Source organism: Macrobrachium nipponense, chromosome 1 (assembly GCF_015104395.2).
Source record: "Macrobrachium nipponense isolate FS-2020 chromosome 1, ASM1510439v2, whole genome shotgun sequence".
NCBI classification, from domain to species: Eukaryota; Metazoa; Arthropoda; class Malacostraca; order Decapoda; family Palaemonidae; genus Macrobrachium; species Macrobrachium nipponense.
In genome coordinates, this window is record NC_087200.1 from 194469220 (window position 1) to 194481973 (window position 12754).

A 12754-nucleotide genomic window follows, 5' to 3' on the forward strand; every position below is an offset into this window, starting at 1 on the left:
TAAATTCAATTTATGTCGTCTAATACGATCAGTATTAATTTCAAAGTTTTGTTTTCGTATTACGTTATCAATATATACATACATACACAAACACACAAGTACACACATAATATATATATAGATGAATAGATATAGTATATATATATCTATATATATATATATATATATATATATATATATATATATATATATATATATATATATATATATATATATACATATATAGATATATCTATACACCTATATTTATATATATATATATAATATACTATATATATATATATATATATATACATATATATATATATATATTATATATATATATATATATATAGTATATATATATATATATATATATATATATATATATATATATAGATATATCTATATATACATATATACACACACACACACACACACACACATATATATATATATATATATATATATATATATATATATATATATATATATGATGATATATATATATATTATTATTATTACGAGCTAAGTAATTAGCTAACAATCCTTCTAATTACGCCATTTTCTCTTTACTTGGGAGGTTTATGGATATACCCACTTCAGTCTTGCCCAGCAAACCATACCGTCAATAGCTTCACTGGCAGTATTTGGACACGAAGATTTTAGCAGCTAGATTTGTGCTACAAGATTATTATTCCTACTGAATTTGTGCTGTGCTGCTATTTCATCGAACCATGGTTGAGTTACGTGATTTAAGAGTTTCCACATTTACGAAGTTATTCAACATGAACTAACTTCCTTTAATTTGGACTCTGGGCTTCCTTCGTCATGAGACTAAACTTCAAGGGCATTCGACTCTTCTCGTCTCGTAGCTTGCATGGATAAAGGTGAGAACCAAGCATTGTTAGGGGTTTCTTAATGTCTAATGGTAATCATTATCCGTTGCCTTAAGCCTTCAAAGCACCAATATGATAATAAATTCCTTCCTCTCTGATATAGATATATATATATATTGTGTACTATTAAACTAATTTTGATATTAGCTCATCATATTTATTTGTTCTAATTGTACAGTACTTTCGCTTAGGTATATTTGGTGAAGCTAGGTCGTCCTGGGTTATAAGCCTACGTTCATCTTTCGTATTTATATTATTGGTAAGACTTTATATTAGATTTAATTCGAAGGATGAATGTTATAGTGAATGCATTCTATTAAATTATATTGCGCATATTTATAGCTTAATGATATTATTTTGATGTCGGAATGTATTTCATTTCCAGGATATCATTTATCCATATGTTTAATTGAAGTGGATTAGTCCGATGGTAAATTACTTTTTTCTTACATTGGCGAGCACTCCCAACATTATCGGTAATTGCTTATTAAGTTTATATAGATTATATATGCAATCTACGATTTATTGATATATACTTTTCTCAAATTAAATTTATATAATTTCCTTTCTTTTACCATATCTTTATATATTCCTTTTTGTTGTTTATACAGGTGAGGTTGGAAAAGCTGAAATTAGTTTGGAAATTACCCCTAGATATAACCTCCTTCAAGCAATCCGAATAGATGATTTATAACATTTTTACTTCTCTTAAATGGGTATAATAAATTTGGTGAATTGCGTTGAAGAGTTTTCCTAACTACCATTGTAATCGTTCAAAATTCAGCTTACGCCACACTATAATTGGAGGATTGTGATAGACACCCCACCGCCCCCCCCAAAAAAAAGATAATAATAATAATAAGTGAAAAAATAAATATAATTTAGAAAAAACTACTCAGTCACAAGACTAATAATAATAATAAATAATAATAATAATAATAATAATATAATAATAACTGAAGTAAGGCTTGAAAATGACAGTACAAAAGATGACCTCCCAACTGAAACGATTAACTCTGCTCCAGGGCTCGCCTTCCTGAGAGAATTTCCTGGAAAGAGACGAAGCATGGAACGAGTGTTCCAGCAACTCTCTAGAGGAATGTTTAAACTGGAGAGAGAGAGAGAGAGAGAGAGAGAGAGAGGAGAGAGAGGGGGGAGAAAACAATTTTGCTGGACAGATGAGAAGCCGAAGGTTGGTGCACGGTTCGGATTGTCGAGACTAGATCTCCATTTTTTTTTTTTTGGATAATCCTAAGAAACGGTTTGTTCTATGTAAGGAAATATATCATATGTTTTAGTTAAAAAAATAATGACAGGATAATTAAGGATAGTCTCCACTTTGGAGGGGTGCCGATCGTAAAAATATTTGCTAAAAATACACTAATCAAGACAGGCTAATGAATTTATCAGGCATTATTAGCATTATAATAACGCATATTCTCTGTGAGTTTTATCATCCTACAGGGAAAATAAATGATTTTAATCAGAATTTTTTTTAGTAAAAACAAGTAATCCAACTCATTTGTCTACTGAGAATCTTTTTTTTAAAGTGTAAACAAAAACGAGCTATTTCATTTTTCTGTCAGGTGATTGATCATGTTTCGGGTCAAAGAGAAATGATAGGGTAATGTACACATTACTTAGAGTCAAAACAAGTAATTAAACTCATTTGTCTACTTAGCATTGACTTAAGTGTAGACAAAAGAAAGCTATTTCATTTTTCTATTTTCATTTTTAGTTCAAAGAAATATGACAGGATAGGATAGGCATTACTCAGAAGCTTTGCTTTAAGCATCAAGAGAAGAATACCAGTCCATTTGACAGTAAGAAGATTAACCATATGATTTAGTTCAAAGAAAAGTGAATGTATGATATATTTATTACTTAGAACCTTTCGATTTATTAAATATAAGGAAAATTGCTCCTTTTTATTTGTCAATAAGATTTGTTATACGTTTCATTTCAATGAAAATTAATAACTTAATATAAACATTACTGAGTGGTTGAATGGCATGTAAACAGTTTCTTCAGCAATTTTGTTTATCAATAATATTTTCATGCTAAATACAAGGGCAGACTCGGTGATCTGTAGTGAGGATTTTCTAGTGTATTTATAAGTAGGACAGCTGCTCAATTAAGCATATATATATTGCCTATGACCTCAAACCAAGATCTCTTCTGATCTGATTTTATAGCATCTCTGTAACATCTTAAACTTCAACTATTTATTTACATCAATATTGACCAAAACAAACAGACCCAGCTTTAGTTTACTATATATATATATATATATATATATATATATATAATATATATATATATCATATATATATATATATATATATATATATATATAAGACTCAGTTGCCTAAAGCATAACGAGACAGATCACAGTTACGAGTATTTGCAACTGCATCAGCTGTACCTAATCATGAGGCCAACCATTATACAGACCGTTTGAAAAATCAATTCAATAAATTACGTGTGTTAACCTAAAAACATACAGTTCCTGACCCTCATCTATGCTCGGAATTCCGATAGGATGGATCAAATCCTTTGAGGAATATCAATATATCTGAAGAAAAACTTATCTTAGGAAGAGCTGACATCAACATTTTCCCTTTCCATCCCCTTTGGTGTTACGGATTGTTAAGATCATATTATCGAGAGAATAAGGACGATTCTTTTATAGAATCATAACGAGAATCAGGAGGAGGTGGAGGAGTAGAAGGCTGAGCTGGAGAAAAAAAAATAGTTAGGAGAGCTGAATCATCATCACTAATTGAAGATATATAATGGCGTGTTCTAGAAAATGTGAATCAGACACCAAATATTCTTTGATTTGATATAGTAGGTGTAATACACTTACTCTAGGAATTCCTTTTGGTCTGGGGAGAAAGTTGACGTACTAGAGAATGTAATTCAAAATTATTATTATTATTATATTAATTATTATCATATTTTAACACAGTCCTCCAAGTTCGAACAGGGTGGTATTTATGGTATGGGGTTCCGGGTTGCATTCTGCCGCCTTAGGAGTCCATCACTTTTCTTACTATGTGCACACTCTTTCTGCATGAGTCCTGGAGCTACTTCAGCCTCTAGGTTTTCCAGACTCCTTTCCAGGAATCTTGGGATCGTGTCTAGTGTTCCTATTGTATTTCAGATACCAACCGTCTCCCTCTACAGACGCTTAAGAGGGGGACAGTTTGTCTCTGAAATATAGCATTAACTTTATACATTTTGACGCTTTTATGGGCTCCCTTTTTTATGTATATGTATATGAGTATATATAATATATTATATATATATATATATATATATATATATATATATATATATATATCATTCAACCATTTCCCCTAATAAGATGTACCTCACGAGGAAATGCAAAACAATTGTACGGCTGTCAATGATACATTAATTCTTTAACTGTAAGGCCAATGATGAATTATGTTTGCAATACGTAAGCAGAAGGTTCGTCGGTGTCTGTACGTATAAATGTTTGCATCAGTTCAGAAAACTGAGGAGCAAATAGTGTGCAGTCAGGCGACCTTTGCCCTTATATTTGTATCAGTAATTTTCCATTATGGAAGGATTGCTTCTTTTGAAGACAAGGACGCACTATCACTATTATTTTTTTATTGTTATTTTTCTTCAAAAACCGACATCACCCTGCCAAACCTGGGACAACTGATGTCTCAAGCGCTGGCTGATGTTCCTGACACAAAGTGCCACTCATTCAGTCACGAGGGTCGTTTCAGGAAAGTATCAGATCTTTGCCTCAGTCTGTTGCTTGCCTATCTTTTTTTCAATCTTCAAGAAACGTGAGTTTTTGCAATGAAGGCTTTCTTTTACATTCCTCTGCTTCACATGTCATTTTTCATGTTCCCTTGCCAAGGAGAAATTGGAACGTATTCCTATAGAAAGCCCATCATGATATTATATAAGGAAAATAAGATCTACTTTTGTTCTCATATTTGATAGAATAATTACTACAAGGCTCAATGGCGATTTTATAGAAAAAGGAATAAGGATCTACTTTGTTCTCAAATTTAAAATAATATTTGCTACAAGGATCCATGGTGATTTTATATAAAAAGGATTTAGGATCTGCTTTGCTTTGCTCTCATATTTAAAAGAATATTTATTACAAGGCTTCATAATGATTTTCTATATAAAGGAATTAGGATCTACTTTGTTCTTATATTTAAAAGAAATTTACTATAATGACCGATGGTGATTTTATATAAAAAGGAATTTGGATCTCCTTTGTTTTTATGTTTAAAAGAATATGCACCACGAGGCTCCGTAGTGATTTTTTATAAAAAGGAATTAGGATCTACTTTGTTCTAATATTCGAAAGAATATTTACTACAAGGCTCCATAGTGATTTTATATAAAAAGGAATTAGGATCTACTTTGTTCTCATATTCAAAAGAATATTTACTGCAAGGCTCCATAGTGATTTTATATAGAACGGAATTAGGATCTACTTAGTTCACATGTTTAAGGCACCTTAAATTAAGGGATGTTATGACCTACACTGTTTTCATATCAAGAGACTATTATATTTATCATTATTTTCGACAAAGAAATCCTGCAGAGAAGTCCCCTACAGGAGTTATCCACTGAAGGCCTCTGCAGAAACCCTTTGCAGAAGTCTACTTCAGAAGTCCTTCATATAACCTACACAGAAATCCTCCACAGAAGTCGTCGGCAGAAATCCTCTGCAAAAGTCTTCCACAGAGTCCTCCGTGGAAGTACACCACAGAAGTCCTAAGTAGGAGTCCAACTCCGAAATCCTACATAGAAATCCTTTGCTGAAATCCAACACAGAAAACCCCCCACAGAGGCCCTCTCCAGATCCTTTGCAGGGAACGGAGGATATCGCCTTTCGTTTTAGGTAGTGTATATATATAATATATATATATCATATATATATATATATAATATAATATATATATAGTAATATATATATATATATATATATATACGTATATATATAGTATATATATATATATATATATATATATATATATATATAGTATATATATATATATATATATATATATATATAGATATACAATGAAGGTAGGGGGAAGCACACCAACAGGTCAAAGGAACTCATATTTATTAAGTTGCAACGTTTCGAAGCCACCAGCAGGCCTCATTTTCAAGCTAAAAAGTAACAATATCTAATTAGTACAAAAATAATTAAGCTACAATATTAAAACTACACATGTAAAGTAACAATAAAACAATCACAGTTAAAAACACAAATAAGGACCACCACCGTTGAGTGTTAAGACAGAGAAGGACTAACCAAAACGAAAGCAGTTCACGAGAGGTAAAGAGGTGTAGACGTGGCATGGTGTTCAGTGAGGGGACCAGTTTTTTAATAAACAAAGATTCATTAATTGTTAAAACCTTGTGATTGGAAGCTCTGCCCAAAACCTGAAAGTCCTTGTACTGGATCGAATACCTACATTTATCGGTATGATCCCTTATGTTGGAAAATTCGGATTCGAAAGCTTAGTGCCAGTTCTATAGCTGATAGCTCTATGACTGTCCGATTCGGACCTTAAGTAACCTATGTGTCGATCCCATATAGGTTCCTCGATTACATCGAGGACAAGTAAACTTGTAAATGACACATGAGGTCATCAATGGATCCAAACGGTCCTTGAAGTTGAAAAGGCTACCGATATTCAGTGGTTTGGTAGGTATAATTTTGATTTTCATGGCAGGAGATGACCAGACATTAAAAGCGTGAGTTCCTTATATAAAGTTGTATTGTGAATAAAAGGAATGCTAGCATAGAACGGTAATTTAGGAACGTGAGGAGTAGGATGACGTTGGAACAAAATATTATTTGAAAAATTTTGGAGACATGCTTAAAGAACAACTGGGTGGGAAAGCAGTTGCTGTTAAAATATTTTTGCAAGAACGTGACTTCATTGTGAAAAGATTGCCAACTAGAAGACAAAGCAAAGGCTCGGTGAAGCATGGTTAATAAGGCATTTATCTTAAAATCAGAGAACAAAAACTATAAAAATTTGTACCAAGACCAGTGAATGTCTTTTTTCTAAAAACGGAAGTTGAGAAGCCATGGGAGGAGCGTAAGTAAAATTAAAATATCTAAAAAAAGGCAACTGATTGTTGGTTTCGTGTTCAATGGTGAATTTGATGTTAGGGTGAAATGAGTTGATGAAGTTAAAACCTCTCGGCGTCAAAACCGACTTCTAAAGAGTGCAAACGTGTCGTCAACGTACCGTTTATAAAAAAGTGGATGGTAACTAAGGGGACAAGAATCAAGCATTTGCTCTTCCAGCGAGCACATGAAGATACCGGCAAAGATGGGTCCAAGAGGAGAGCCCATAGCCATACCATCAATTTGCGAGTAAGAACAACCATTAAAAAACAAAAACGGTGTCCCGCACCGCCAGATCTAAAAGTTTCCTAAAATCATTCTTACAGAACCCATTAAAAAAGAGACTCATCCGTAGGAAAAAAGCTTACTTAAATTATATCAATGGTCTGTTGTACAGGTACATTTGTAAATAATGACTCTACGTCATAGCTTACCATAATAAGGTCCGAGTCCCTGAGCAAGAATGGAATTTTTGAACTCGTATGAATTCTTTAGGTTATAAGAATTTCCAGCTAAGGGGGCAAGCATGGGAACTAGATATTTTGCCAGTTTGTAATTGGCGTTATTATAAGACGCTAAGATAGGACGGAGGACATTATCTTTGTGGGCCTTCGGAAGGCCGTACATTAAAACCATACGATGACCCCGAGCTGTATAGGGACTGATAGGTATTTTCAGTAATAATGCCACGGTCTTTTAAGCTTTTCAGAAAACGGTTAATACGATCTTCATATTTTAAACAGTGGTTGAAAACTCAGGAGTTCCCAACTTCAGGAACTTTGAATTATCATTTTAAAATTGTTTCCACCTTAGAAATATAATCATCCTTGTTGAGAATAACAACTCCCTTACCCTTGTCTGGACGGGTAATAATAATGTCCTTATTTTTTGCAAGCGATTTGAGAATATTCATGTCTTCCTTTTTAAAAAAAGGAGCCCAATATGTAGACAGTTTAGTATAAGTTTTATGTGCTAGGCCTTGAAGTTTAGATCGAAAGTTAGGGACATCAAGGTTGAGATCGAGGTTGATCAATCTGGAAAAGAGGAACTCTAGACTTCCAAAAAACTGTACAAATGAGGGTCTGTAACATGGCAAAGCAAAATCCAAACCAAGAGAAAGGAGGAATTCCTCTCGTTTCGATAGGGAGTAGTTATAGAAATTTAACACAGTTTTATAGTCTTGCTTAAATTTAGGAACAGAAACACCTATTTTACGTAGTTTTCTCTCGTGAACCTCTTGGACATGGAAAACAAAGGAATTTATACATTTATTAAACAGGCAAGTGAAAATGTAACGGTCGAGGTTAGATAGTTCGTTAGTAACACTTTCATAGAGAGTATGATTAGCAGTGGACAGCTTGTTAATAGTATTTTGTTACAAGAAACTCTCCATATTGAGAAAGGGTAACAATGGACTCGGAATAGAAATGAGTGTTATACAAGGATTTCTTATATAATTTAAATTTAACAAAATTTGGCGTTACTTTGTTAAGGACACAATATTGTAGAAATTCCAGTTTATCATCGTACTTATAATTCATTTCTACCTCCCCTTCTATAAATAATTATAAATTTATAATTAAAATATGAAATTGAATAGTGATTACCTTTTGTAATTTTGTGAATCAAAGAAAAAACAGAAAAACATAAACAAAAGAGCGGGGGGGGGGGGGGGGGGGGGGGGGGGGGTGGGGGGGGGGGGGGGGGGGGGGGTGAACATCAAAGAACACGTTACAAATACGGATTGTCATGTGAAATATCAAACAGTGATGCGAGAATATCAATTATTTGTTTGTAACTGATATTTCAGTGAATTAATCATGCACGGATTTCCAAATGTTATTTTCTGATCAAAAGGAATTTATCTGGAAATAAAACAGAAAGCATAAAAGGTACGTCCTTTGTGAAATAATTGCACGTAAAAAAAATTATGAATTTTTGAAATTAGTTCGTACTAGAGATATTTATATTTAAGTTTGTGCTGATATATAATGCTGCATGTTAGTTTAATCAGCGTCAATATAGAAAATAATTTAAGAGTTAATGTTGAGAGAAATGTCCCAACAAATTAGAGTAGGTGATTCTTGGCTTCTTCTAGAGTTCACCTTCTTGTACCTTACTAAAAATGAAATGTTTCACATGCCATACTGAAAATGAAAAGGCTTTCACATGTTTATACTAATAATTATTTTCTATAAAGAGACAGAGAGTTCAAAGTTATTTTTTTATAAGAAGGTTACAAAAAAGAAAGCAAAAAATATAAAACAACACAACCCAATATATCTACGGTACTATCCGCTACACGCACCATTAATGACCCAGATATATTCGTAGACACGCTCATACCATCTCTCTCTCTCTCTCTCTCTCCTCTCTCTCTCTCTCTCTCTCTCTCAAGCTTGCGTGATTGCATACGCATCGAGAAAATCCCATTTTCCAAATTTTTCATTTTTCCACTCTTGTTCAGAGGAGAATTTTATCCAGAGCTTTATTACGGACGTCCAATATTCAATGCGAATGCACGATCCCAGAACCGCTGCTCGAAATAAAAACTATTGGGTGTTAGACCAGAGGCGTATGCAAGGTTACGTTTGCGTGCAGGCAACTCATCGCATACACGTAACAAGTCAGACACCGTGAGTGAGAACCTTTGCAAATAAAGACGCTTATTTTGCTCGAAATTTTAAATTTGCACATTTCATCTTTAACCGTTGTAAGAGATTCCTAATTGCTTGAGTAGAGATTTCTTGTTTTTATAAGGATAGATAACCTTTTATTGTAATGTAATGTAAAAGATAATACAGACACACACATATGTGTGTGTTATACACGAATTCAGATACTAAAAATTTCTAATATACCCCACCTCTATCATTCTCATTTTAAGGCGGACAAAAGTCTTGGCCAAACAACCAACCAATACCTTTTAAAAAAGCAGAGGAATCTTTTACAGAAAATCAATGGATCTCTTACTGCGAAGAGCTTTCCGACGTTGGGGTCTCTGAGCAGAATCTATAAGAATAAAGAGACGGAAAAACAAGCCAGTCTGAGTTTTATTTTCATTGAGGATCTAGGTCAAAAGGATTTCCCTCAAGAAAATGAATAAATTCAATTTATGTTGTCTAATTACGATCAGTATTAATTTCAAAGTTTTGTTTTGGAATTAAGTTATAAATATATACATATATGTATACATACATACGACAAACACACACACACACACACACACACTATATATATATATATATATATATATATATATATATATATATATATATATATATATGTATATATATATATATATATATATATATATATATATATATATATATATATATATATATATATATATATATATATTGTTCTTCTTTCTTCTTTCCCACCGTCATCCATATATTAAGGGGTCGGTTGCCTGACGCACCTTCTCAGCTGCCTTCTTTCCAGTCTTTCAAATAACGCTATTCCCATAATCCACCTCAGCATTCGCATCTCTGTTCTCTCAAGCTTTACTTCATCATTTCTTCTTTGAGCTCATTTTTCCAATCCAAACATTAACTCTGGTCTTATCACTGTCCTGTAGATCTTGACATTTAGCTTGATTGACCTTTTCTTATCACTTGCTTCTCCAGCTACCTCCTCCACTTCCCACTTGCAGCTTTATCCTATTGTCAACTTCAGTCTCACTTCCTCCATCTTGGCTTGAAGTAGATTTTAAGTATTTAATCTTTTGAACCCATTTTCTAATTGAGCCTCTTCTTTCATGCATTACTATTTTGTCTCTGTCTTACCAGCATCTCACCAAACCCTCTGTTTTATTTACATTCACCTTTAAGCCACCTCTCTCTAAATACTCCTGCCACTCTCCAACACTTCTGTGTAGGGCCTCCTCATTTTCAGCAGTAATCACCAGATCATCTGCATATAACAGCTCCCACAGCTCTTCATTCCTGATCTCTTCACTTAACACATCAATGGCAAGCACAAACAAAAATGGGCTTATTGCTGACCCTTGATGTATCCAACGTTAACTTCAAAGTTTTTTTCCACTAACTACCATTATTACTTTTGTGCTCATTTTTTTATATATCAGCTCGACCAGCCTAACCAACTTTACCGCGACTTTCCCCTTCCTCCAACACCAAAATATCACTTCTCTTGAGATTTTATTGTATGCTTTCTCTAGGTCTAGCTCTATGTTTCCCTCTAGTCTCTTTTCCTGTAGCTGTCTTACTATGAAGATGGCATCAATTGTCTCTCTTCCTCTCATGAATCCATACTGCTGTTTCCTGATCTTTCCTCTTTAGTTAATAACGTCCCTGACATCTCCTTTCTGCTTGTCTCTTTTCCTGTAGCTGTCTTACTATGAAGATGGCATCAATTGTCTCTCTTCCTCTCATGAATCCATACTGCTGTTTCCTGATCTTTCCTCTTTAGTTAATAACGTCCCTGACATCTCCTTTCTGCTTGTATATATATAACCATTAGACTCTACTCCCAGTCCCTTGGCATTACTTCTTCCCATATAGCTTTTGATAAATCCAGCATCCATTTCTCCCCCTCAGTACCTAGTAATTTGGTCATTTCAGTTTGAAATTTTACTTAGTGCTCTCTTCATTTCTGTATCCTGTATCTCAATCACTGATCCCTCTACCCTCTGTGCTTTCCCCATCTCCTCTCTCCAATTTTCAGTATTTAAAAGTTGTTCAAAATACTCTCTTCACCTCTTTTTAATGATTCCATCCCTTGATGACACCCAATTTACCCATATGCCTTCTCCTAGAGTTTGAAATCTTATAGATATAATTTCCCTAGCCTTCCATTCATTGCTCTGCCGCCCCCCCTTAAAACCAATAGCCATATCTACCCTCTTTCTCACATCTCTTTCTTCTTCTCTTTACCATGCCTCTGCACCCTGTGCATGCCTTACTTTCTAGTCCTTGAATGCTTTTGATTGATTCTTGCACCTCTCTATTCCACCACCACTTTTCTTCCCACCAGTTCCTCTGCTTCACTTCTCTTGAGATTTTATTGTATGCTTTCTCTAGGTCTAGCTCTATGTTTCCCTCTAGTCTCTTTTCCTGTAGCTGTCTTACTATGAAGATGGCATCAATTGTCTCTCTTCCTCTCATGAATCCATACTGCTGTTTCCTGATCTTTCCTCTTTAGTTAATAACGTCCCTGACATCTCCTTTCTGCTTGTCTCTTTTCCTGTAGCTGTCTTACTATGAAGATGGCATCAATTTTCTCTCTTCCTCTCATGAATCCATACTGCTGTTTCCTGATCTTTCCTCTTTAGTTAATAACGTCCCTGACATCTCCTTTCTGCTTGTATATATATAACCATTAGACTCTACTCCCAGTCCCTTGGCATTACTTCTTCCCATATAGCTTTTGATAAATCCAGCATCCATTTCTCCCCCTCAGTACCTAGTAATTTGGTCATTTCAGTTTGAAATTTTACTTAGTGCTCTCTTCATTTCTGTATCCTGTATCTCAATCACTGATCCTCTACCCTCTGTGCTTTTAAAACCCATCTCCTCCTCTCCAATCCAATTTTCAGTATTTAAAAGTTGTTCAAAATACTCTCTTCACCTCTTTTTAATGATTCCATCCCTTGATGACAACCCAATTTACCCATATGCCATTCTCCTAGAGTTTGAAAATCTTATAGATATAATTTTCCCTAGCTTCCATTCAATTGCTCTGCCGCCCTTCCAATAGC

At 33.9% G+C, this 12754-nt stretch overlaps 1 protein-coding gene across 1 annotated transcript in view; it reads right to left on the reverse strand.

Annotated features, from left to right (window-relative positions):
• Window positions 1-12161, reverse strand: part of LOC135219045 (uncharacterized) — a 101778-nt gene extending 89617 nt beyond the window's left edge. Inside the window, exons 1-3 of the mRNA XM_064255477.1 lie at window positions 11960-12161; window positions 10832-11040; window positions 10006-10044 (exon numbers count right to left, since the gene is read on the reverse strand). Of these exons, the coding sequence (XP_064111547.1) occupies window positions 10006-10044; window positions 10832-11040; window positions 11960-12161 (450 nt within the window). The remainder of the gene's footprint in view (window positions 1-10005; window positions 10045-10831; window positions 11041-11959) is intronic.
• Window positions 12162-12754: the final 593 nt, after the last annotated feature.